Genomic DNA, 27,443 nt, shown 5'->3' on the forward strand with positions numbered 1-27,443 from the left:
TCATGATATTTGAAGTATCTGACTTCGCTATCAGAGGCTTGTAGTAAGAGTTTGCATCTCTTGCCATTTTATCTTTAGTCTTTCAAGAAAGATGTGCTGGGTACACTAGTATTAAGTTGTACTGACACATTATGAGTGCCACCATTTGCTTGTTAACATCTACTGCTATACTTTGTGAACAACTGTGAATGCATGGCAGAGGGTACATTTCTCTGTATCAGTTAGTAAGGTTTCTTCCCTGTTCTATTCACATGTGGAGTGCAGGAAAAATGGTTGTTTAAACACCTCAATGTTTGCTGTAATTAATCTAATCTTGTCCTCGTGATCGCTGCAGGAGTGATATGTAGAGGCTGTAGTATATTCATAGAGTTATCATTTAAAGCCTATCCTTAAAACTTTAACAGACTTTCTCGGTATAGGTTGTGTCTATCTTCAAGAGTCTGCCAGTTCATTCCGTGTGTGTGTGTGTGTGTGTGTGTGTGTGTGTGTGTGTGTGTGTGTGTGTGTGTGTCCCATGGGTCAAACAAATATGTGACCATTCGTGCTGCTCTTTTCTGTACGTGTTCATTATATCCCCTTGTTAGTCCTATTTCATTTGGGTCCTACACACTTTTCTAGGATGGATTGCACAAGTGATTTGTAAGCAATCTTCTTTTTACAGTGATTGCATTTCCCCAGCATTCTACTAGTAAACCAAAGTCTACCACATGCGTTACCCGCACCTGAGCCTATGTGATCATTCCATTTCACATCCCTATAAGGTGTTACACCCAGATGTTTGTACGAGTTGATAGACTCCATATGTGTCTCATTGATATTACTGTCATGGGATACTAACATGATTGGTTCTGTGAAGTTTGCAATTTTATATTTCTGAATATTTAAAGAGATTTGCCTTTTTCACCACTTTGAATATTTCTTCAAGACAGTACTTCATTATAGATAACAGCATCATTTGCAAAAAATCTGATGTTACTACTAACATTTTTCGCAAGGTAGTTAGCTTGAAATGTTAACAACAAGGGTCCCAATATAATGCCCTGGGGCACACCCAAAGTTACTTCTACATCTGATGATGACACTTTATCGAAGGTAACTTGTTGTGTCCTCCAAACCAAAAAATCATCAATCCAATTGCAAATTTTGATCGATACTCCATACGATCATACATTTGATAATGTGTGGATGTGACACTGAGTCACATACTTTCTGGATCTCAAGAAATACTGCATGTGCGTGACAGCCTTGATACAAAGTGTAGCCTTGATGCAAAGTGTTCTGTATGTCGTAAGAAAACTGTGAGTTGGGTTTCGCATGATGATGATTTTGGAATCAGTGCTCGTTGACGTGGAGGAGGTCGTTCTGTTAGAGATAGCTCTTTAGGTTTGAGCCCCAAATACATTCAAAAGTTTTACAACAAATTGATGCCAAGTATACTGGAAGATAGTTTTTTAATCACTTCTATGTGACCTGCAGTTTCTTCCAATTACTAGACATGAAATTTTTTTTAAATTTTTTTCAAGGAATCAATGATTAATTATAGTTAAGAGGTACTAACTCAGCTGCAAATTTAGCATAGAATCTGATATGGGATACCATTGGGCCCTGGAGTTCTCTTCAGTTTTAATGATTTCAGCTGTTTCTCAACACATCTGTTACTAATGCTTATTTGACCACTTTTTTTTTTTAAGCATTACGAGGAGAAAGTTGGGCAGGTTTTCAGAGTTTTTCTTTGTGAAGTAACATTTGAAAATGGAATTAAGCATTTCAACTTTTGCTTTGCTACCCTCAGCTTCAGCTCGTCTCATTTGCAAGTGACTGGACATGAACTTTGCTGCCACTAGTGTTCTTTACATGTGACCAGAATTTCTTTGGGTTTTGAGAAGATTGTTTGACAAAATTCTGCTACAGTAGTCATGGAAGGTCTCATGCATTGCTCTCTTAATAGCCAAATGTGTTTGATTTAGTGTGTCTGTACGTATAGCCTTTATGCTTCGTTGTACATCTATTATGCAGTAGTATCTGTTTCTGTGGAAGTTTCTTTACAGTGATTGTATACCGTATGAGCTGTCTCCCATCTTGAACTATTCGAAGCAGTATCCACTGCATAGTCAACTATTCTTTAAAACTAGAGCCATAGCTCCTCTGCATGCTTAAGTAAAGTTACGCATTGAGATTTATATAGGTTCAACTTTATTTGCTGTTGTGAATAAGATCTTGTTACATTTAAGTTGATTGCTTTCATTACTCAAATATGGAATGTCATATGGGGGAAATAATTCCACTTTCCTACCCAACAAGAAAGTAGGAGCAAGTTGCGTCAGTTTGTAGCCAGCAATGACCCAGGAGGATTTTCAGTCACCCAAACACCCACCATCACACAAGAACAGGATCGAGCCTAATCAAATTGGTGACATTGTCATACATGGTTCTCTGCCTCAAAAGATACATAATTTACATTTGAAAGCCCACACAGTGTGTTACAAAACAGTTCCCTCATTTTGGAATCAGGTTTATAATAAAAATAAAAGCATTGATTCTATAATTGATTTTCAAGACATTGCACTAAGAATGCAATATTAACTTTAACAACAGCAAACAAAATGCTTGCACTCATGATCACCAGTATCCTCATTAATGAGAGAAAATTTCCAACTAAGACCAGAGAAGAGGTGCAAAACTTCTGTGACCTGCTCAAGCAGACAATAACCTATGTGAACAAAGACAACACTAAGATACTATTATGCCCAAGTCGAAGAAGATAAATATACCAAGATATGCCTTTGATACTGACACCATAGGAACATAGCAGTAGGAAAGGCCAGAGACTTCCTGTACTGTGCAGACAGCATAACCTCATCTCTAAATCCACATTTTTCGAAAGGAGTCCATGAAGGGTCATGAGGCACGATAGAATAGACCAACTGGCAAAAACACAATTTATGGCATTGAATACTAGACTGAAAAGCACCTCAGTGACCTGAAAATTAAGATGCTAGGAAATATTTACACAACAGGTGTAATATAAGGAAGTGAAACCATTTTCAAAACAGATATCACTGCAGGAACAGACAGAATACTCAAGACAGACAGAATAATGATCAGAAAATACATAAGTTGACAAAATTCCAAAATTGACAGCAGTCATATTTTTGTGATAAATGTAAGTATTTGTCAAAACAGCAGGTTAATTCGAAAAAGTTGGTTGTATTTGTCCAGTAGTCAAAAAGCTGAATCCAGGAAGATAGAAATGGATTGATTGGGCAAGGCTTAGTGTGAAGGATGAGCATGAATTTGTTAATTAGGTAGTTAGCTTGTTCAGTGGATCATTTTGCATGATAAATCATAATAACATGAACAAAGTCATTCAACATTCACATTGCAAATTAATTTGTACATTGTAATTGCTGAAAATTTGTAATTTTTTTTAGAAAAAAAGAGAGAGATACAGATATGAAATGATAGTTTCTTTCCCACCACCTTTTGCACATTACGATAATGGAAATTCTTCTATGGAATAGGAGGAGTTGTGAAGGAGAAACTTTCTCAACTTGTTTTCAAATTTTACTTTGCTGTTTATCAGACATTTTATAATACATGTGACTTATGTATTTAAGAAAGATAAAAGAATGACCCACAAAATTATAGACCAATACCCTTAACGTCAGTTTTCTTCAGAATTCTGTAACATATTCTAAGTTCGAATATAATAAATTTTGTAGAGACTGAAAAGCTTATGTCCAAGAATCAGCATCCATTTTAGAAAGCTTTGCTTTTGTGAAACTTGGCTAGCCCTTTTATCACATGATATATTGCAAACTATGGATAAAGGGAAACAGGCAGTTTCCATATTACTAGATTTCCGAAAAGCATTTGACACGTGGTCCCACTGCTGACTGTTAACAAAGGTTTAGTTATTTATTTATTTATTTACTGTCCATATAACAAAAAGTTTTTGGAAATTGTCTGGAAAATTTAGCTTACATTACACACATACAGTGAAATATTTACATTTTTTCATAACAACATATGGATCACACACATGTCTATACACACTATTTTTCAAAAGGGCACTACAAGTGGATTCCTCTATAGTGTCACACAATTTAGCTTATATTTATAATAATAATATTTATAATAATACAGTATATAATTACATTCTTTCATACCTTTGATAGATCGGAGACATTGTCTATATACACTGTTTTCCAAGATGGCACTAAAAGTCCTCTATAGAGTAACAACACTTCTCTATTAATAATTGCTTCAGTCTACTCTTAAGCATATTTAGATTTGCTTTCTTGAGTTCACAGGGTAGTGCATTGTAGAAAATTGCTCACATTCTATGTGGGCTATGGTCCGTTGCCTTTTTATTGGTCACAATTCTATGAAAATTTTCCCTTCCTCGTGTATCATAGTTGTGTACATTACTGTTTGTCATATTAAATTCAGGATTTTGTTTCACAAACATGACTGTCTGCAGTATATACATGGAGTACACCGTAAGAATTTTATATTTTCTAAAGATGTCTCTACATGGCTCTCTCTTCTTTACCTTGGCTACCATACCTACTGCCTTTTTTTGTAATCTAAAAAGTCTTATCTATATAAACTGCAGATGCCCCACCTGAAGGTGGGGATGAATCAACCCAAAATATATTTGGCTTAAAGTATCATGGTCCAAGAAGGCTGAGACCCGTTTCAGTAGATACACATTTCTACTGATTTTCTTGCAAATATAATCTACATGTTCTTTCCATGATAAGTGTTCAACAACAACGATGCCCAAAAATTTATGCGAATTTGCATATCCAGGACCCAATGGGGATGTAAATACAGTATCAGTTATGGCAGCATTATAACTGAGGATGAACTTCATTATTATCGTTTTGTCTTTATTTACAAGAAGCTTGTTTACTGTAAGATATGCGGACAGAGTATTGAAATTGATCTCGGTACTGTTAGCTGCAGACTGCCACAGCTGATGAAGGATATGTCATCGACATAGCTTACAACCATGCAATTTTGGGGTTCAAATAAGTTATTTACATATGCAAGAAACAGAAAAGGCCCTAGAATGCTTCCTTGAGGCGCGCCACATTGAAGTGTCCTGAAGATTGATTTGGTTTATAGGAGCTGCTCATTATTTTTATAAGTTAGCTTTACACACTGTTTCCTGTCTTTCAAATAGGAGGTAAATAGTTTCAAAGCTAATCCTCTCAACCCATACTCTTCCAGCTTACACAGAAGAATGGTATGATTCACAGCAGAGCAAGGTACGAGCATGCGGAATAGGTTCTCAAACATGTGAGTGGCTTGAGGTTGAAGACTTCTAAAGTAATACAACCCACTAGGTTCTCCTCGAAGACCAGTGTTCGTCGGAGACAAGTGCCCCAGGGAAGTGTGATAGGACCATTATTGAATTGAATTGAATTGAATTTTATTTGATCCTGTAAGATTACATCATGTACAGTAGTGTACGTGTAATATAGGACATGTCAAAGTATTAACATTCATTATCACTTATTTTTCTACACCTTTAGCTTACATTTTTACAATATTGATAATGAATAACAATATATACAAATTTAATGGCATAAGAATTCTGCAACACTGTAAAACTCTTTTTCGATGAGATAGTCCTTAAGTTTCTTTGGAAAGTCATTGTGAAGTACACTATCATGCAGGTTTTTAGGCAGACTTCTTAGTAGTCTGATACCAGAGTACTGGGGTCCTTTTTCTAGCATTGGCAGTCGGTGGGGTATGCTCTGTACTTCAGTCTTCCTTCTTGTATTGTGGGTGTGTACACTAGCATTTGTAATCCAGTCCTCACTACCTTTTGTAATGTACATAATTGTTTTGTATACAGTGTGTTACAAAAAGGCACGGCCAAACTTTCAGGAAACATTCCTGACACACAAAGAAAGAAAATATGTTATGTGGACATGTGTCCGTAAATGCTTACTTTCCATGTTAGAGCTCATTTTATTACTTCTCTTAAGATCACATTAATCATGGAATGGAAACACACAGCAACAGAACATACCAGTGTGACTTCAAACACTTTGTTACAGGAAATGTTCAAAATGTCCTCCATTAGCGAGGATACATGCCTCCACCCTCCATCGCATGGAATCCCTGATGCGCTGATGCAGCCCTGGAGAATGGCGTATTGTATCACAGCCGTCCACAATACGAGCACGAAGAGTCTCTACATTTGGTACTGGGGTTCCGTAGGCAAGAGCTTTCAAATGCCCCCATAAATGAAAGTCAAGAGGGTTGAGGTCAGGAGAGCGTGGAGGCCAGGGAATTTGTCCGCCTCTACCAATCCATCGGTCACCGAATCTGTTGTTGAGAAGTGAACGAACACTTCGACTGAAATGTGCAGGAGCTCCATCGTGCATGAACCACATGTTGTGTCGTACTTGTAAAGGCACATGTTCTAGCACCACAGGTACAGTATCCCGTATGAAATCTTGATAATGTGCTCCATTGAGCGTAGGTGGAAGAAACTAAAATGAGCTCTAACATGGAAATTAAGCATTTCCGGACACATGTCCTTATAACATCTTTTCTTTATTTGTGTGTGAGGAATGTTTCCTGAGAGTTCGGCCGTACCTTTTTGTAACACCCTGTATATACAATGATGAAAAAGTTAAGATACCTAACTTCTTGAGACATTTTCTGCACGTTTCAGAGGTCTTTCTTCTTAAAATGGTCCTAGAACACTCGTTTAGTCTCTTGTTTGAGTTTCCCCACACAGTCACTCCATACTGTAAGTATGGTTCGAAAAGTCCATGATTCACTGTACACAGAAGGTTCTTGTCTGGATACTGTGATAGCTCTATCATTAAGAATGTGACAGAGCTCAGTTTCTTACAGACATTATTAATATGTTTTTTTCCATTTCAGTTCATTATCCACAAGAATACCTAAGAATCTAACAGATTCTACTTCTTCCAGCTTTGTTCCATCAACCTCTAAATCCATGTCTACAGCCTTCTCCTTGTTTTTGTCATGTAATCAGCATACAATATTTTCTTTTCTTCATCCTCAACACCTATATCATTAACAAACACATTAAATGACAATGGTCCCATCACTGAACCCTGCGGCACTCCATATTTGATGGGTTTGGTTTCTGATTGGTATGAGTTTCCTGATGATACGTACTGCTTGCGGTTGCACAAGTATGATTTTATCCATTCACCTGGTTGCCCTCGAATGCCATAGTTGCCTAATTTTTGTATCAGCATTTCATGGTCAATGGTGTCAAATGCATTTGAAAGATCCAGAAACATTGCAGAGATAATCTTTTTCTCATCTAAGGACTGTAAAATGTATTCTGTTAGACTGTCAATTGCTGATTCTGTAGATTTACCCTTTCTGAAACCATGTTGTGAGGGTATGAGAACGTTATGTTCGTCCAAATAATTAACTAATCTAAAAACAAAGATGATGTGACTTCCAAACAAAAGCGCTGGCAGGCTGATAGACACACAAACATACACACAAAATTCAAGCTTTCGCAACCAATGGTTGCTTCATCAGGAAAGAGGGAAGGAGTGGGAAAGACGAAAGGATGTGGGTTTTAAGGGAGAGGGTAAGGAGTCATTCCAATCCCGGGAGCGGAAAGACTTACCCTAGGGGGAAAAAAGGACAGGTATATACTCGTGCGCACACACACACATATCCATCCGCACACACACACACACACACACACACACACACACACACACACAAGCAGACCTTTGTAAAGGCAAAGAGTTTGGGCAGAGATGTCAGTCGAGGCGGAAGTACAGAGGCAGAGATGTTGTTGAAAGACAGGTGAGGTATGAGCGGCGGCAACTTGAAATTAGCAGAGGTTGAGGCCTGGCGGATAACGAGAAGAGAGGATATACTGAAGGGCAAGTTCCCATCTCCAGAGTTCTGACAGGTTGGTGTTAGTGGGAAGTATCCAGATAACACGGATGGTGTAACACTGTGCCAAGGTGTGCTGGCCGTGCACCAAGGCATGTTTAGCCACAGGGTGATCCTCATTACCAACAAACACTGTCTGCCTGTGTCCATTCATGCGAATGGACAGTTTGTTGCTGGTCATTCCTACATAGAAAGCTTCACAGTGTAGGCAGGTCAGTTGGTAAATCACGTGGGTGCTTTCACACGTGGCTCTGCCTTTGATTGTGTACACCTTCCGGGTTACAGGACTGGAGTAGGTGGTGGTGGTGGTGGTGGTGGTGGTGGTGGTGGTGGTGGTGGAAGGGTGCATGGGACAGGTTTTACACCGGGGGCGGTTACAAGGATAGGAGCCAGAGGGTAGGGAAGGTGGTTTGGGGATTTCATAGGGATGAACTAAGAGGTTACGAAGGTTAGGTGGACGGCGGAAAGACACTCTAGGTGGAGTGGGGAGGATTTCATGAAGGATGGATGTCATTTCCGGGCAGGATTTGAGGAAGTTGTATCCCTACTGGAGAGCCACATTCTCAGTCTGATCCAGTCCCGGAAAGTATCCTGTCACAAGTGGGGCACTTTTGGGGTTCTTCTGTGAGAGGTTCTGGGTTTGAGGGGATGAGGAAGTGGCTCTGGTTATTTGCTTCTGTACCAGGTCGGGAGGGTAGTTGCGGGATGCGAAAGCTGTTTGCAGGTTGTTGGTGTAATGGTTCAGGGATTCCGGACTGGAGCAGATTCGTTTGCCACAAAGACCTAGGCTGTAGGGAAGGGACTGTTTGATGTGGAATGGGTGGCAGCAATCATAATGGAGGTACTGTTGCTTGTTGGTGGGTTTGATGTGGACGGACGTGTGAAGCTGGCCATTGGACAGATGGAGGTCAACGTCAAGGAAAGTGGCATGGGATTTGGAGTAGGACCAGGTGAATCTGATGGAACCAAAGGAGTTCCCTCTTTCCTGATGAAGTAACCGTTGGTTGCGAAAGTTGGATTTTGGGTGTATGTTTGTGTTTATTTGTGTGTCTATCAGCCTGCCAGTGCTTTCGTTTGATAAGTCACATTATCTTTGTTTTTAGATATATTTTTCCCACATGGAATGTTTCCCTCTATTATATTCATATCATTAATTTGAACCCAACAATTACGTTTGTTATTGTCACTGTTGCATTTCGAAGTCTTTTCTGTCATCTTATTTTCTCTTTCTGTTTTTCCAAGTAGTTCCGCTTTGTATTCACCTTCTCCTCATTACCGAATCTACCATACAATTTTATGCTGCCTATATATACTCAATAATACGTAACCCACTTCCAAACCATAACCAAAAAAAAATTTTTTTCCCACTTTCATCACTACCGCTGCTATAAAATCCACCGTTTTCAGTTCACAAACAGTTCCTTTCACCTATTAAACAACCATTTCGGCTAGTTCTAATAACTTTTGCTTTATTTCCATTTTTCTCACATCACTGATCATTTTTAGCCGCTTCCCACAGGTTTTAACGTCATTATTTCTTCGTCAGACAATTGTCAGCCTCATTTTCATAATCAGTCACCACAAAACCACTCCTTTCAATACATTTACATGCAGTTTTTTCGAAATTTTCCCGAATTTCTCCACCCTTTAACGTGTTTTGGTGGCAACACAACCACCTAACCTCTGTGCACATCGTTGTCTACCAACCCAAGTTCACCACAGGATCAACATAGCCCAGCTTAACCATCACTTTTTCACCTTTTTTCACACCAGATCTCCAGTTGCTTTCTAGTTCACCTTTATCTCTCCCCATATATTTTTATTTTCATTTCAGCCTCATGGTACACTTTCCACCTTCTAATACCATGTCACCCTCACAACACCCCCATAACGACCCCATTAAGTTTTATTTACATTCCCTCCGCAAACATGCCTTCGCCCTAGCCAGATTACGCTCCCATATTTTATTCTCTCAGGCTTGTCTGACATTTGGCATTACCCCCAAAGGCCTCACCTTAAAGTTCCCATCTCTGGCTGTAACCCTTCTTTCCATCAGTCCCTATACCAGTTCCAAACTGAACAATCCATTGCCCTCACCCACCTAATCCTTCACCTACACATCAACTCAGCCAATGAACACACCCGTCAACTCCTATCCTTAACAAAAGTCCTCAATCTTTCCTCTCCCACATCCACACCAGCTGTTCAGAGCATCCTCCTACAGCCCAACCGCAAATTAGAACAGCATGCCACCCTCCACCTCAAAAAAACTATCCAATCTCCTGGTTTCCCACCTCCGTAAAGGCAACTCGCTCACCCTTCACAACCTTTCCAGCAAACCTCAACCTCCTCTCATTGCACACAGGCCCAGTCTCTCCCATCTACTCAATCTCCCACTTCCAGCTCCACTCCCCCCAAAACCTCAAAATTCCAATCAACACAGTCTGGAACCACAACACCCTAATTCAGTAGTTAACCTTTCCTCCAAACCTCTCTCCCAATCCGAAACCTCTGTCCTATCCAAAGGACTCACCTTCAGCCCCACTCCCAGATACAACCAAACAGCCCTCGTCAAAGATTTACTGTACTACACTCTTACTCTCTGCTGGAAATATCACTTTGTCACGAAGAAAAATGATCCTAATCCTACTCCTAATGATCAAACTCCCCAAGACACTATCCAAATTGAACCCTGCCTGGAACAGTTCCGTCCTCTGTCACAGCGGGACCCACCTCCTCTTCCTGAAAATCACTCTCTCCAAACCTTCCAGGAATTTCTAACTTCCAGCCTTGCCTCTCAATCCTTCTTAAAAAACCTTAATCCTACTCCCAACATCACCACTGCTGAAGCCCAGGCTATCCGTGATCTGAAGGCTGACCGATCCATCGTCATTCTTCCGGCGGACAAGGGTTCCATGACCGTGGTACTTGATCGTTGGGAGTATGTGACTGAGGGACTGCGTCAGCTTTCAGACAACATTACATACAAACTTTGCCAAGGTAATCCCATTCCTGCTGTCCAGGCTGAGCTTCAAGGAATCCTCAGAACCTTAGGCCCCCTACAAAACCTTTCACCTGACTCCATCAACCTCCTGACCCCACCGACAGCCCGCACCCCTACCTTCTACCTTCTTCCTAAAATTCACAAACGCAATCATCCCGGCCGCCCCATTGTAGCTGGTTATCAAGCCCCCACAGAACTTACCTCTGCCTACGTAGATCAACACCTTCAACCCATTACATGCAGTCTCCCATCCTTCATCAAAGACACCAACCACTTTCTCGAACGCCTGGAATCCTTACCCAATCTGTTACCCCTGGAAACCATCCTTGTAACCATTGATGCCACTTCCTTATTCACAAATATTCCACACATCCAGGGCCTCGCTGCGATGGAGCACTTCCTTTCACGCCGATCACCTGCCACCCTACCTAAAACCTCTTTCCTCATTACCTTAGCCAGCTTCATCCTGACCCACAACTTCTTCACTTTCGTAGGCCAGACATACCAACAATTAAAGGGAACAGCCATGGGTACCAGGATGGCCCCCTCGTACGCCAACCTATTCATGGTTCGCTTAGAGGAAGCCTACTTGGTTACCCAGGCCTGCCAACCCAAAGTTTTGTACAGATTTATTGATGACATCTTCATGATCTGGACTCACAGTGAAGAAGAACTCCAGATTTTCTTCTCCAACCTCAACTCCTTTGGTTCCATCAGATTCACGTGGTCCTACTCCAAATCCCATGCCACTTTCCTTGACGTTGACCTCCATCTGTCCAATGGCCAGCTTCACACGTCCGTCCACATCAAACCCACCAACAAGCAACAGTACCTCCATTATGATTGCTGCCACCCATTCCACATCAAACAGTCCCTTCCCTACAGCCTAGGTCTTTGTGGCAAACGAATCTGCTCCAGTCCGGAATCCCTGAACCATTACACCAACAACCTGCAAACAGCTTTCGCATCCCGCAACTACCCTCCCGACCTGGTACAGAAGCAAATAACCAGAGCCACTTCCTCATCCCCTCAAACCCAGAACCTCTCACAGAAGAACCCCAAAAGTGCCCCACTTGTGACAGGATACTTTCCGGGACTGGATCAGACTGAGAATGTGGCTCTCCAGTAGGGATACAACTTCCTCAAATCCTGCCCGGAAATGACATCCATCCTTCATGAAATCCTCCCCACTCCACCTAGAGTGTCTTTCCGCCGTCCACCTAACCTTCGTAACCTCTTAGTTCATCCCTATGAAATCCCCAAACCACCTTCCCTACCCTCTGGCTCCTACCCTTGTAACGGCCCCCGGTGTAAAACCTGTCCCATGCACCCTTCCACCACCACCACCACCACCACCACCACCACCACCTACTCCAGTCCTGTAACCCGGAAGGTGTACACAATCAAAGGCAGAGCCACGTGTGAAAGCACCCACGTGATTTACCAACTGACCTGCCTACACTGTGAAGCTTTCTATGTAGGAATGACCAGCAACAAACTGTCCATTCGCATGAATGGACACAGGCAGACAGTGTTTGTTGGTAATGAGGATCACCCTGTGGCTAAACATGCCTTGGTGCACGGCCAGCACACCTTGGCACAGTGTTACACCATCCGGGTTATCTGGATACTTCCCACTAACACCAACCTGTCAGAACTCTGGAGATGGGAACTTGCCCTTCAGTATATCCTCTCTTCTCTTTATCCGCCAGGCCTCAACCTCTGCTAATTTCAAGTTGCCGCCGCTCATACCTCACCTGTCTTTCAACAACATCTCTGCCTCTGTACTTCCGCCTCGACTGACATCTCTGCCCAAACTCTTTGCCTTTACAAATGTCTGCTTGTGTGTGTGTGTGTGTGTGTGTGTGTGTGTGTGTGTGTGTGTGTGCGTGTGTGCGTGTGCGCGTGTGCACGAGTGTATACCTGTCCTTTTTTCCCCCTAGTGTAAGTCTTTCCGCTGCTGGGATTGGAATGATTCCTTACCCTCTCCCTTAAAACCCACATCCTTTTGTCTTTCCCTCTCCTTCCCTCTTTCCTGATGAAGCAACCGTTGGTTCCGAAAGCTTGAATCTTGTGTGTATGTATGTATGTGTTTATTTGTGTGTCTATCAGCCTGCCAGCGCATTCGTTTGGTAAATCACATCATCTTTGTTTTTAGATATATTTTTCCCACGTGGAATGTTTCCCTCTGTTATATTCATATAATTAACTAACCTGGTATACATAAGCATTTCTAGGATTTTTGAGAAACCTGATATCAGTGAAACTGATCTGTAGTTGTTGGGGTCATCCTTATACCCTTTCTTGTACACTGGCGCTACCTTTGTTGTCATCAGTTTCTCTGGAAAAACTGCATCCCTGAAAGAACAGTTTGCTATGTTCAACAGTGGTGTTACTATCTGCTCACTTACCAGCTTTATTACATGATTTGATATGTCATCATCACCAGCTGATTTCTTGGACTTCAGTTTCTGTATAGTTTTCCGCAATTCATCTTCCATGACTGGTCTTAAGAGCATAGTACTGCATGACCTTTTTGGTACCTCAATACCCTTCTGTTTTTGACTATTTCTTTCCAATTTTAAATTTTCTACTACACTGATATAGTTACTATTCAGTATGTTTGTTATTTACATACCATCTGTGACCACTGTGTTGTCTATTTTAATTGCCTTAAAACCACCTCCTTTGTTTGACCCATCTTTTTCCTTTCTTTCAGCATTGATTGCATTCCAAGCTGACTTTGCCTTGTTTTTTGAGTTCGTTATGGTGGTGTCAATTGCTCTAGCTTGGCTTCTCTTATTGTTTTTCTAGACTTCTTTTTTAACATTTTATAGTTTTCAGCTTCGCCCATCCGTCTCAGGTCCTAAAGCTTCCTTCGCTGTTCTAGTATTTCACTGGTAATCGACTGTGTTTGATCTTGCTGCCTTTCTTGTCTCTTTACTTTGGGAAATGCTACATTAAAATGTTACTTAATAGTTGAAAGAAATGCATCATATTTTTCATTTACATGCTGGGCCTGTAGGGTTTCTAAATATGTTTATATTTTGTTCACTGATGACCCTAATTTCTTTGGTTGTTAGTTTTGGTCCTGATACTGTGCCATTACTTCTGCAAAAGCTGATTAGTTGTCCATGACAATCAGATGTTTCTGTATGAACTACATGTGACTCATAGTTACACATAATAATAATAATAATAATAATAATAATAATAATGTTGTCCATAACTGTCTCACTTTGTGAAGTCACTGTTGTTGGTGCAGTTATTGTTACTTTCATGTTATGCTGTATTAACAATTCTTCAAAATCTTGTCTTATTTTTGTGTCTTTTTCACATGTCAATGTTGAAGTCTCCACATATAATAAGATTTCTCTTCACATTCATTCTCAATAAGCTAGCAATTTTTTTCAGAAAGATGCTAATATTGCCACATGGTGACCTGTACGCACAAAACACTCTAAAATCCTCTGTCACTATACCAGTAACTTCAAAGTCTTTTCTCTAGCTACGGGCAATGTTGCAGCTTCACTGTTTACATTCTTTAGTAGAGTACCTGTTTTAATATATATACAAATGCCACCACCCTTATATTTAGATCTGCTGAAGTAACTAGCTAGTTTGTAATCCTTTATTGCAACATTACGTATTTTACTTTCAGTTAGTCCATGTTCACTTATGCATAATATGTCTGATCGTACTTCATTCAGGAGTACTTCTGCTTCTAAGTTTTTGTTACCAAAGTATTGAATATTTTGATGAAGTACTTTTATGTAATTTTTCTTTTGTTGGTTTACATGTTATGAGCTGTGTTCTCAGGCAAATTGTTTAGTATCATTTCCTATATACATAAATGATCTGGTGGACAGGGTGGGCAGCAATCTACAGGTGTTTGTTGATGGTGCTGTGGTGTACAGGAAGATGTCAAAGTTGAGTGACTGTAGGATGATACAAGGTGACTTAGATAGAATTTATAGTTGGTGTGATGAATGGCAGCTGGCTCTAAAATGTTTACTTAGTGCAAATGTGTAGGATAAACAAACCTGTAATGTTCCAATGCAGCATTAATAGTGTCTTGCATGACACAATCACATCATTTAAATATCTGGGCATTACATTGCAAAGCGATATGGAAAGGAACGGGCATGTGAGGATTGTGGTGGGAAGATGGAGGGTCAGCTCTGGTTTATTAGGAGAATTCTGGGAAAGTGTGGTTCGTCTGTGAAGGAGATTGCTTATAGGATGCTAGTGCAACCTATTCTGGAGTAATGCTGGTGTGTTTGGGATCTGCATCAGGTCAGATTAAGGGAAGGCATTGAAGCAATTCAGAGACGGGCTGCTAGATTTCTTATCAGTTGGTTTGAACGAAATGCGAATTTTACGTAGGTCCATGGGAATCCGTAGAGGAAAGGCGATCTTCTTTTCGAGGAACGATATTGAGAAAATTTTGATAACTGGGATTTGAAGCGGATTGCAGAACAATTACTGTAGAGTATGGTATGTGGATTACTGGGTAACAAAAAAAATTTTTGTGCGAAAGAGAACCTTAATATGGAATAATGAATGCTATTTTTCCTTCTGGTATTGTGATTATGTACATCATTGATCCTTTTGAACTGTAGTGGATTATTTATGACAAACTTCATGACGGAATAAATATACCTGTGAAGCAGCAGTCAGAATGCCTAACTCATTAAACAGATGTCTACAGGACGATCTTGGGTGAGAACCACATACAAGGTGTGATCAATAAGTAGTAGGACTGAATCTCTGTAGTGCAAATGGAGCATTGGAGAGAGGATGGACTGCCTGGGCGTGATAATGTGAAAGCTTCCGGAGAGACTGACATTTTCAGTCACCCGCAGGGAAGCGGAGAGAGAGCACATCTGTGTGTGTGTGTGTGTGTGTGTGTGTGTGTGTGTGTGTGTGTGTGTGTGTGTGTCCTCCGTTCAGTAGTGTGGCAGCGTTTCAAGATGGAGAAAAATGTCGAGCAGCGCTATGTCATCAAATTGTGCATGAAACTCGGGAAAACAATGGCGGAGACATTAGAAATGATTAAGGATACCTACAGGGATGCTGCCTAGAGCCACTGCAGTGTTAGTGGCACAAGCTGTTCCGGAAGGGGTGGGAGCTCATTGGAGACAACCAGCGAGCTGGTCACCCATCAACTTCAAGGACTGATAAAAATGTGGCGAATGTGAAGGTGCTCCTGGACTCCAGCCACCACTTAAACATTTGTCTGATGGTTGATGAGTTGGGGATTTCATGCGGTACCATCCAAAAAAATTGTTACGAGGATTTGGCCGTGCGAAAGGTGTATGCCAAGTTTGTGCCAAAAATCCTGATTGACAAACAAAAACTGAATCGTGTGTAAATACCCAGGAAATTTGAAACTGGCCTATAAAACCAAAATTTTCTTCACAGTGTCATTGCTGGCGACGAATCGTGGTGTTTTGAATATGACCCAGAGACCAAATGCCAGAGCGCTCAGTGGCACACCGTCAGTTCCCTGCATCTGAAGAAAGCCTAAATGAGCAAGTCAAGGGTGAAAACCGTGCTCATTTACTTTTTTGACTGTGGTGGTGTGGTTTACTGGGAATTTGTGCCCAGTTTTATGTGGAAGTGCTTTAAAGATTGCGCAAACAAATCCTGAGAGTGCAACCAGACATTGCCGCTTGTTGGAAGCTGCACCATGCCACTGCGCACTGTGGGTGTCGAAACACCTGGCCAAGCACAGGGTTGCCACATTGACTCACCCTCCGTACAGTCCATATCTGTCACTAGCAGACTACTTCCTGTTTCCCTGGCTCAAGTGGGACTTCAAGGGATACCAATTCAGTCTGTAGAAGACATCCAAAATGCCGGGACGGTGTCGCTAAAGAGAATCACGGAAGGAGAGTTCCAGAAGGCGTACGTGCAATGGGAATCGCGTTATATGCGTTGTGTCGAAGCACGAGGGTGCTACTTCGAGGAATACTAAGGATTTGTACCAGTTAGTTCAATAAAAAAATTTAAATTAATTCAGCCCTACTACTTATTGATCGCACCCTGTATTATTCTTAGAGCACATTTTAGGACAACAAAGAATTTCTTTCTTAAAGATGAGTTATCCCAGAACATTATTCCATATGACACTATTGAATGAAACTATGGAAAATGTATCAACTTACTGATTTGTCTGTCCTGAAGATTGACAAGGAGTCTTTAAGTGCAGATGTGGCTGAACTAACAAGAGGAGGCCACGATGTTGAGAGCACGGATTTACTTCAAACTTTGTATACCCTTAGTAGGCCATTAAAACAACATAATGTGAAGGTAGTAAGGTGGACTACCTGGGCAGTTCCGAGTGAATCGTAAGAGAAGTTTTATATCTTTTCCGTAAATTGTGTACCTGTGCAAAGGGTTCATTGTGGTCATGTGGTTAGCGTTAGCGCAAGGCAAGTGGGTCGTTGACGAAGTGACGGATTATATCCCGCTGACACTTATTCTTTACTCTATATTATTTTCATCACTGTTCTCATTATTTAATTTGTGTGATATTTGAGAGGTAACATAATGAAGGAAAGAACACATGTATTTGCATGAAATTTCAATTTATGTTTTCCATGTCTATATGATGTAACATCCTGCAATGTGTGATGTCAAGAGCATATCCGACATGTAATTCTACATTGCTGTCTTGGTCTGTCACACTGCGACTTACTTTATTATGAATAACGCCATTCACATCATTATTTATCGATGTTTGACTTAGGGTTTCCGAGTCACTCTGTCCCTTGTCCTTGAAAATTTAATTACAAATAGTAAATTGTCAGGTAACATATGAAATACGTTACAACTTAATGAAAACACTTGTGGGTTTTTTATTTTTTCTTATATTACCTCTCAAATGTCATATAAATAAAATAATGAAACAAGTGATGGAAAAATATATAATTTAAATAATAAGTGTTACTAGGATTCGAACCATCACCTCGTCCGTGACTGCCTTTCCATTCACGAATGTTAATCACGTGGCAGATGTGCAAGACTTCTCTTGCGATTTTCTCAGAATTGCTGGAGTAGTGCATCTTACTACTTTCAAATTATGTCTTTTAATGGCCTACTAATGGTGTTCAAAGTCTGAAGTAAATCTGTGATCCCAATGTCTTGGCCTCCCTGTGTGAGTTGTTGTAAGAGTTCCAAAATGTGCTTTTTCTAGCTTAAATTATCGTAGATAAGGACACCCAATAATTTTGAAATTTCAACCATATTTATTATTTCCTCTCCGTGTGTTACACTTCTCATTGGTGTAGTAACCCTAGATGTGAAGAGCTGAATATGTTGTGTCTTTTTAAAACTGAGGAGGAGGTCATTCTCAGAAAACCAGTTTGTTTCTGTGTGCATGCTTGGGTTGATTACAGTACTAGTGTCGTCTCCAAAAAACTGATTCTGCTTGTTTATATTGGATGGTAGATCATTTACATATGTGAGGAACAGTAGTGAAGCTAAGACTGAGCTGTCTGGAACCCCATACTTGATTTCTCACTAGTAAGAATTATGTGACTTGATTTCTCCTTAGTAAAAATTGTGTGTCGTGCTAGGTTGGTTGAATTACTAGGTACAACTTTCTGCATTGTTTTGCTTAGATATGGCATTATCCATTGATGAACTTCAATGTATGCAGGTGAATACTGTGATTCACAGAGTCAGATGCCTTAAGTAAGTCACTGAGAGAAACCAACTGGTGGTGTTTTATTATTTAATGGTTGTAAAATTTGGTCAGTTATCATGTACGAGGGAAGATTGGGAAAGTAACACACAATAATCTTACTAACAAAGTTTAACAGGTAATAAAACAAAAAATTACAAATGAACTTAAATCTTTTACCTACTTTCCTACCTTGTCACCACAATTTTCAACTCATTTCTACCATCGTGGTGCCAGTTTCAGTATATCCTGCTCGTAGAAGTCCATTTGGTTGACGTATAGTCATCTGCAAAATAGTGATTTCACTTCCGCATCTATCACAAAGCACTGACCGGCTAGGAATGGTGTATGGTGGAGGCTCCCACCAAATTTGGAGATTTTCTCATGAACAGGAATAGAAGCATAGGGGTGAGCGTTGTCGTGAAGTTCGACATTGTCATCATTAATGTTGTCACATTTGTCACTAAGGGCATGATGCAACTTAACCATACTAAAATTTAGGCTGCATCATTCACAGTGGGCCTTATTCAGCAAAGTCCACCAATAACACATCATGCGTATCCCAGAATACTGTCACAAGCATTTTCCTAGCAGAATGAGTTACTTTGAATTTTTTTTTTTTTTTTTTTTTTTTTTTTTTTTTTTTTTTTTTTTTTTTTACTGAGGAGCCAGCATGTTTCCACTCCAGAGGTCAGCTCGACTTCAGTCGTGTAGTGGTTTCCTATTTGCAAGTTCAAACTATTCAGCGGTGATCTATTGGCTGACTACATTACATGTCCGATGCCCAGAATATCTGCTGACATTGGGTGGCTGTATCACGTGACATGAGCTATGATTCACTGACAAAAGCACATTGCAATCTTGATTTCAGTGCTTCAGAAGCTAATGTGCTGTATTTGGTGGAATTTGCATTTATACTTTTATTATTTTCATTCAGGAAAAATGTATTTTTAACCAGAAAATCCAGGAAAAATTTGGTAATTTTTCTTTCTTGTCTGCATGTACACCAATTAGTTGCTAAGGTGAGATAATATTCTAAAATACATCACCTTCTCAAAAATTTTGGAAAACTATGTGAGCAGTGAAATAGGTCAGTAGTTATCGACATCACTTGTAACCATTCTGATCTTCCTACCAGCCACCAGTTCACCTCCAGGAAAACTTAAAAGAAAACATCAGATTGCTAGTACAAATTTTCCGCAATCATACTGTCATCATTGGAAGGTGCTTCAAAGTTCAAAAAATCAGTTGCAAAAATTACAGTTTTGTTAGTCATGAGCATAAAAAGATGTCCTGTGAAACATTAATAAATGTCTTCTCTGAAAACTACCGAGAACAGGCAGGTGTTGCGGAAGCCCATTTGTGATGAAAATGTGTTACACAATAGCAGCAAATAAACGCAATCTGTCAGAGAAAGCCCATATTGAAAGTGGTATCTCGACCATGAGGCAGTTGTATCAACAGTGATTACTTAAGTACAAATTGCAAGTAAAACAAACATAAGTAGTATCATATACAACCATGAGAATGGACAGTGTGCAACTGGTAACGAGTATGATCAATAAGAAACAAATTTTGTTCATTTGATATCTGATCATGGCAAATGAAAACAGAATCATCAGGAGAATAATAGAGAAATTATGGAAGAGCAAGAACAATGTGAGAAGAGTTGTGGAGATCAGGGAAGTTACTGGGGAACTGCAAATTACCATAGAAGATTTAAAAAAAGAAAACTTTTTTACGAAATTACTAAAGGCATTCAGTAAAGGCCACAAAATGAAGATAACTAATAATATAAGCCAACAGTAATGGCAATTCCAAAATAGGGGAAATGCAACTACTCACCTATAGTGGATTGATACATATCACACAGTAACTTATAACAGAAAACAGCACTCGCACTGACTTTCGTGCACTAGCTCTTTTTCCATCAATAGCACGCGGTTAAAGGCGCTGCAGTCTGGAACCGCAAGACCGCTACGGTCGCAGGTTCGAATCCTGCCTCGGGCATGGATGTTTGTGATGTCCTTAGGGTTAGTTAGGTTTAACTAGTTCTAAGTTCTAGGGGACTAATGACCTTAGCAGTTGAGTCCCATAGTGCTCAGAGCCATTTTTTGAGTGGTCATGTGTGTGAATGTGTGTGCCCTTGCTGGATAAAAAGCTAGTGCTCAAACTAGTGCAGATGCAGGTGGTTTTTTTTTTTGTGTGTGTGTGTGTGTGTGTGTGTGTGTGTGTGTGTGTGTGTGTGTGTGTGTGACTATGCTCCGGGTATTGTTCAGGGTATAGGTGAGTGGTTGCCTTTCATTTATTTTACGTAATAATATAGTCCAGTCAACAAAGGGATATTAGGTGGAAAATTTGTGTAGTTGCAAAATTTTGTATAGTAGTATGGGAGAATGTAATGCATAACATACTAAAACACGTGATCAGTTGAGTGCGAGATATCTTGAAAACTGTCATTTCTAGTGAAAAAGTTTTCCAGTACAAAATTAAACTACATTAAATTAAAAAAAAAAAAAAAAAATCCTATGATAATTATTCGAAACCCTCAGCTGCCAACAGGAGTTGTTCATATATTTCAATGGGGAAAGCTGAAAATGTGTGCCCCGACCTGTTGTGTGCCCCGACCTGAACTCGAACCCGGGGTCTCCTGCTTACATGACACAGGAAGCGCTATCCTCTGTGCCCTTGGTGGCTCAGATGGATAGAGCGTGTGCCATGTAAGCAGGAGATCCTGGGTTCGAGTCCTGGTCGGTGCACACATTTTCAGCTGTCCCCATTGAGGTATATCAACAACTTCTGTTGGCAGCTGAGGGTTTTGATTAGTTACCATTTCTTTCTAGAGAAGCTGCATGGTCATCATTGGTATCTGTTCTATCAGAACAGTTACTACCTTCATATTTAAAAAAAATCCTATTCATTTTTTCTTGAGGACTAAAAGTTTCAGCTTTGGAGAGGATGCAAAAATCATAGATTATTAAAAATAGTGTTTTAATGGTGTGAAATGAGATGTCGTGTGCCTAGGACCTCCCGTCGGATAGACCGGTTGCCCAGTGCAAGCTCTTTAGTTGACGCCACTTCGGCGATTTGCGCGTCGATGGGGATGAGATGATGATAATGAGGATAACACAACACCCAGTCCCTGAGTGGAGAAAATCTCCGACCCAGCCGGGAATTGAACCTGGACCCCTTTACATGGCATCATATCTAAAATTGATGTTTATTGTTAAGTGAAGAGGTTTAAAGGACTTGAAGAAAAGAAGGGGGAGGGGGCAGAAGTGTCCAGGTGTCAACAGGCACATTCTAAAATTATGAAAACTTATTAGATTTCGGGGTAATCCTTTATGCATTTTGGCAGATGGATTAGCTTGTGGTGTGGGTAGTGTTGAGTGCAGTGGGTAAAGAGGGAGATATGTGGGAGACCGGGTGAGGGATTGGGGGCAAGTGGCTGGCATCTTGGAGGGAGGCAACTGGTTTGCAATCTAGGTATGCTGCAGGAAGGGGTAGCAGGTAACACGGGCTAGGCATTTGATGTACAGTTGTTGGAACCAGTGGGAATGGAACATGCTGAAGGTTTTTGGGGACATGAATTGGGAGTGGGCGACAGGACAGAGGATGATAAAACTGTTTGGGGTGAAGGTTGTGCGGACATTGGGTTACTGGAGATTGAAGTGGGAGTGGAGAATGTGCGGAAGGGACAAATAAATGTGGCTCAGGTTGAGAAGCAGTCACGGAAATTGAGTATGTTGTGCCACTGGGTGGTCAACTTTGTTCTCGGTAACAGGTCATTGATGACAGTTCATCTTGGTGGTGTGCTGATTGGTAGTCTCATTGACATAAAAAGCTGTACAGTGTTTGCAGTAGATTTGTTATATGACTGGTTACTTTCGCAGGTGACCTGGCCTCTGACGGAGTAAGGTAGTCTTGTGATAGGACTGGAATAGGAGGTGCTGTGTGTATGGATTGGGGAGCTCTTGCCCCTTGGTCTACCACAGGCGTAAGGTCCCTGTAGCTGTGTGTTGAGAGTGGGACTGGCATAGGGATCGACAAGGATGTTGTGTAGATTGTGTAGGCGGCAGAACACCACTTTTGGAGGCATGAGAAGGATCTTGGGTAGGATTACCCTCATTTCGGGACATGGCACATAATAAAAGCCCTAACAAGGATATGGATCAGTATTTCCAGTCCAGGATCATATTGGGTGACAAGGGGAGGCATGAGAAATCTGTTTGTGGACTAGATTTAGGAGGTAGTGCCTGTCTGTGAAGTCCTTCATCTTATGTGTGTACCACATCTAAGTGCAGTAGGACTGTATTAAGGGATAAATTAAGTTGCCGTTGTTGAACAGGGTAGAAAGGCACGTGTAGCGGTTAGAAGCTTGAGGGAAGGTATGTCACCCATTATTTTTCATAGAGCTATACCAACCATTCCACAGCTCACCTTATAAATCCCTGGCAACGCGGTATGCGGACATGCCCTGGCAACGCAGAATGTGGACATGCCCTGAGGTATCCATTCTCCACAAAGAATGTTAACCCTACATGAAATACAGATATGAACCCTCCCCGCCCAGTAGTTCTCTGTTCTCTCATGTGACTAGACAAAACATCTTCACTGGGCTTATATTTACATAGTGGAGTTATTTTCAGTTTATTAAGTGGGTATTTATTTGCAGTTGTTAAATGAACTGTTAAATAAAAAACCCAACAGTTGGAACTGTCAGCTGTTTACCACACTGAAGAGCCTGTCTCAAGTGTAACACGTTATCAATATATATTTGGCAATATATTTTATAGACTTGCCACTATCACTGGCTGGAATACTTCACACAGCATGAGGTGTATGGAATGCATCACCGTAGACTCAGTTCTCCCAACAATTCACAAGGCTCAGTGGTTTAAATTGTCTCCTTCAGCCATGGAAGTAGGTCACCTATGTGTTACAGAACTTCAGATATTTGAACACAAGCAATGCATTGTAGAAGTTTACTGTTAAAGGCGATCTTGAATACAAGATCCCCCCCCTCTCTCTCTTTAATTTATTTTTTTAACATATTACAAGGTGTGATTGGAAAGTTTTAAGAATGGGCTTGTAATTGTACAATAGTGGTATGTACACGTTACTATGATGCATTTCCTCCAAAATAGTCCCCTTCTGACTGAACACACTGACTGCAATGGTGTTTCCATTTTTGGAAACATTCCTGAAAATTGTTTTCTTGCAGTGTGTTAAGGACACTCTCCATATTTGCCTGGATGTCTTCAGTTGAGTCAAATAGCTTCCCTTTCAGTAAAAATTTCAGTTCAGGAAACAGATAGAAGTCTGCAGGTGCCAAATCAGGGAAATATGGCAGTTGCGGAAGCACAGGAATTTTGAATTTGGTCGAAAATTCGACAATGGAGAAGGCATGATGATCCAGAGCATTGTCATGGTGTAGCATCCAACTCCTGTCTTTCCACAGTGCAGGCCTTTTCTTCCGCACCTTTTTGCGCAAACATTCAAGGACGCATTTGTTGTATTCCTGGTTAATTGTCTGTCCTCCAAGGGTAAATTCATGATGCACAATACTGGTAGAATCGAAAAAAGTCACCAACATTGTCTTCACCTTCGACCGACTTTACCGTGCTTTCTTTGGTCATGGTGAACCTGGAGTCTACCACTGCGAAGACTGCACTTTGGTTTCAGGGTCATGCCCATATACCCACGATTTGTCACCTGTAATTACCCTATTTAACAAATCTGGGTCATTTTTAGTCTGTTTAATCAGTTCTTGGTACACTTCAAGTCGGTATTGTCTTTGGTCACTTGACATCGCTTTTGGAATGAATTTTGCGGACACTTGATGAATGAATGTTCAGATCTTCAATTAAAATTGACTGAACTGCATAGAAACTTGAATAAAGTTCATCAGCCATCTCCCTAATTGTAAGTCTGTGATCAGGATGCACTAAGTCACAAACTTCCACAACATTTTCATTCGTTTTTGAGGTGGAAGGACGGCCGAACTGTGGTTCATCTTCAAATGATTTGTGGCCATTTTGAAATCTGTTGAACCAGACGAAAACATTTGACCGGCACATACAATTATCTCCAAAAGCTGTTTTTAAAAGCTGAATAAGAAGTTCTGGGGAGATGTAGATGAAAAACAAGTAGCGCTCGTGGTGGAGGATTTCACCTTTCTCAGAAGATCACTGAAACTGTCATATGGAAGATTGAGGATCAGTTTGCCTTGCAGCATTGTACAACACTGCACAGAGATGAACATAGAATATGTCTGTATGTTTTTCTTGTGTTTCAACTCTTAACTGTGTTGAATGTAATGTTAACACACTTTGTTGAACATCTAACCCTTGCCCTAGCCCCACCACCCACTGTGGAAGGGTTGGTATACTTTGTGAAATGCCCTTTAGTTGCTCTTTGTCATGTAGTGCACTAGAGAGGCTGTGTAATTGCCTGCTTGCAGACCTACAGAGGAGGGAAGTTCACAACCACAACTGAGTGTCCTACCTTACCTCGTGCTTATAATCTCCACCCCAAACTATCCACCCTGTTCCCCCTTCCCCATTACACAGTTTATACCTTAATATGGTTCTACTGCAGTTCTACTACACACCACTTCTAAATCCGCTTTATTTAACAATAAGCATCAATTCTGCACAACTAAAACACCATTTTCAATTATCTGGGATTTTTCTGTGCCTGGCAGCGTGAAAACCGTTAGTGCTAGAGAAAAAAATTAGTAGGGCATTTTTAGAGGCACTTTAATGTAGTTTAATTTTGTACTGGGAAACATTTTCGCTAGATGCTGCAGTTTTGGAGATATTAAAGAAAAACCTGGAAAATGCCTTAACATCATCCCTCACCCCCCACCCACACCCCCGTCCATTGCATAAAAATTTGCGACAATACAAATTTTTTCTGCAAGTTGGCATTTTTTGGGTCTCCATTGGCTGGGCTGACAGTGGTTTACAGAGTTTTAAGATTTCACCACAGTATAGCACCTTTTTATGGTCCAGTACTATTTGTTTTTCACTTGTGACTTATTCAACTAATGAGATACCCTGATTATTTTCCTGTTTAAGACATTGGGACTGAAATGAATCAATCTGGGTATGCTATACTCTGCCGTAAGTTTAACATGTAACTTAACATTTTGCTATTTATTCTTGTGCGTCTATAGTCATCTCACCCGATGCTCTTTTTGCAAAATGTAAATCGCTGCCTGTCGGGCACCGTCGTGTGCAGCCATTGCGCTACATTTATGGGGTTCCCTCACTGTTTGCACTTCTCCTTTCCGGCTGCTGCAGTGAGCATGCCGCAGTCTGCTGTCTCTGCCACTGAGATCTGTATACTGGGTGAGGATTAGGCTTGCTGTAGTGTTAATGTATCATAACAGACCAACTTTGTAACGTCAAATTCCATATATGTGTGGTTTGTAGAAATAAGCAGTATAATTTCCAATTCCATGTAGAACTATTTATAATGTCAGTGAATTAATATATAGTGAAATCGAACAAATCGAACACATTGAGCACAATCTGTTTCTCACAGTCTCTTAAAGGTTTTCTGTGGCTGTGTTTCACTAGAGAACATGAAACAATTTCACACATTATCATATCTTTAATGATTTGAGAACACTGCAGCTGTTTTTGTAAATATTACTGACTGACTATCTGCTCAGGTGCAAAACTAGTTATGACAAAATAGTGTTTGTCAAAAAATTGGCAGATTGCAGGTTTTTTGCTTTGGTGATATTAACTTTTCACATTTTCACAGCACGACAACAGCACTGGAGCACAAATGACAGGAAAAAGAAAGCAACAGTCAAATAAGATCTGAACCTAGAACTAAACGGGTGAAACCTTAAACACGGTGATTGGCATTAATGCTACAAAACAGTGGAAAACTGGTAAATATGTAGGGATGATTTCCAGTGGCATCTAACATCTGGTGTGGGTGCACTGCTGCTCACAACAAGTAGTATATGAGCATGCTAATGAGTTGTTTATTTACATTAGAATAGACACTTCTGACGAGGAAAGTGTAAGAGTATAATCGAGATATAAATAGAATGTATTCAGGTGTTCTTCAGTGGGAGAGACTTCCATTACCCATGATAAGTTATTTGTGTCACGTTCCAACAACAGTACTTGCTTTTCACATTTGCTTGGTTTGTTGGTAAGGTTCTTTTGGAGTACTAGTATAAAATTTGAAAATGCAATATTTGTTGGCTGGATGTTAGTAATGTAGAGAGAGAGAGAGAGAGAGAGAGAGAGAGAGAGAGAGAGAGAGGGGGGGGGGGGGGGGGTTGATCGGAAAAGAAAGCATCTTATGTGACCCCATTTCATGAAACAATGCCACTGGGTCTTAAAATTTGAAACTTTTACTGTATTTCTTTTTCATTTCCTGTCAGTCATGCTGCAGCCATGTAATTTTAGTACAGTATGCAATGGTTACAGTAGTTGCAAATATAGCAGTGTCCTATTGCACCAGTTTGCAGTGAATCTGTTTCGGACGCTGCCACCTTCGAGTAATCCCAACGGGGCGGAGTTTGATCCTGAAGAGGACGAACCCACCCTGGAGGCAGCGTGGCCCCACCTGCAGCTCGTCTACGAGTTCTTCCTACGGTAATTATGCATTTGTCAATTCTTGTATGTAAGATGTGATCACTAGGTTGAAAATAGGCTGAAAATGTGATATGTCAGTGACCTTAGTAGCACAAGTCTAGGAGTAGCTGGTACTTCTGTATCTTCCTTTGTAAAGGAATATTTGAAATTGGAATTCAGTATTTTTGCTTTTGCTTTGCTACACTCAATTTTAACTTCTATG

At 40.6% G+C, this 27,443-nt stretch overlaps 1 protein-coding gene across 3 annotated transcripts in view; it reads left to right on the top strand.

The window, feature by feature from the left end:
- LOC126460663 (serine/threonine-protein phosphatase 2A 56 kDa regulatory subunit gamma isoform) overlaps positions 1-27,443 on the top strand; it is a 338,372-nt gene that overhangs the window by 196,394 nt on the left and 114,535 nt on the right. For all 3 annotated transcript variants that reach the window (XM_050095932.1, XM_050095933.1, XM_050095934.1), the window contains one exon: positions 27,108-27,241. In XM_050095932.1, the coding sequence (XP_049951889.1) occupies positions 27,108-27,241 (134 nt within the window). The remainder of the gene's footprint in view (positions 1-27,107; positions 27,242-27,443) is intronic.

The sequence above is a fragment of the Schistocerca serialis genome, chromosome 1, assembly GCF_023864345.2.
Source record: "Schistocerca serialis cubense isolate TAMUIC-IGC-003099 chromosome 1, iqSchSeri2.2, whole genome shotgun sequence".
Lineage (NCBI taxonomy): Eukaryota > Metazoa > Arthropoda > Insecta > Orthoptera > Acrididae > Schistocerca > Schistocerca serialis.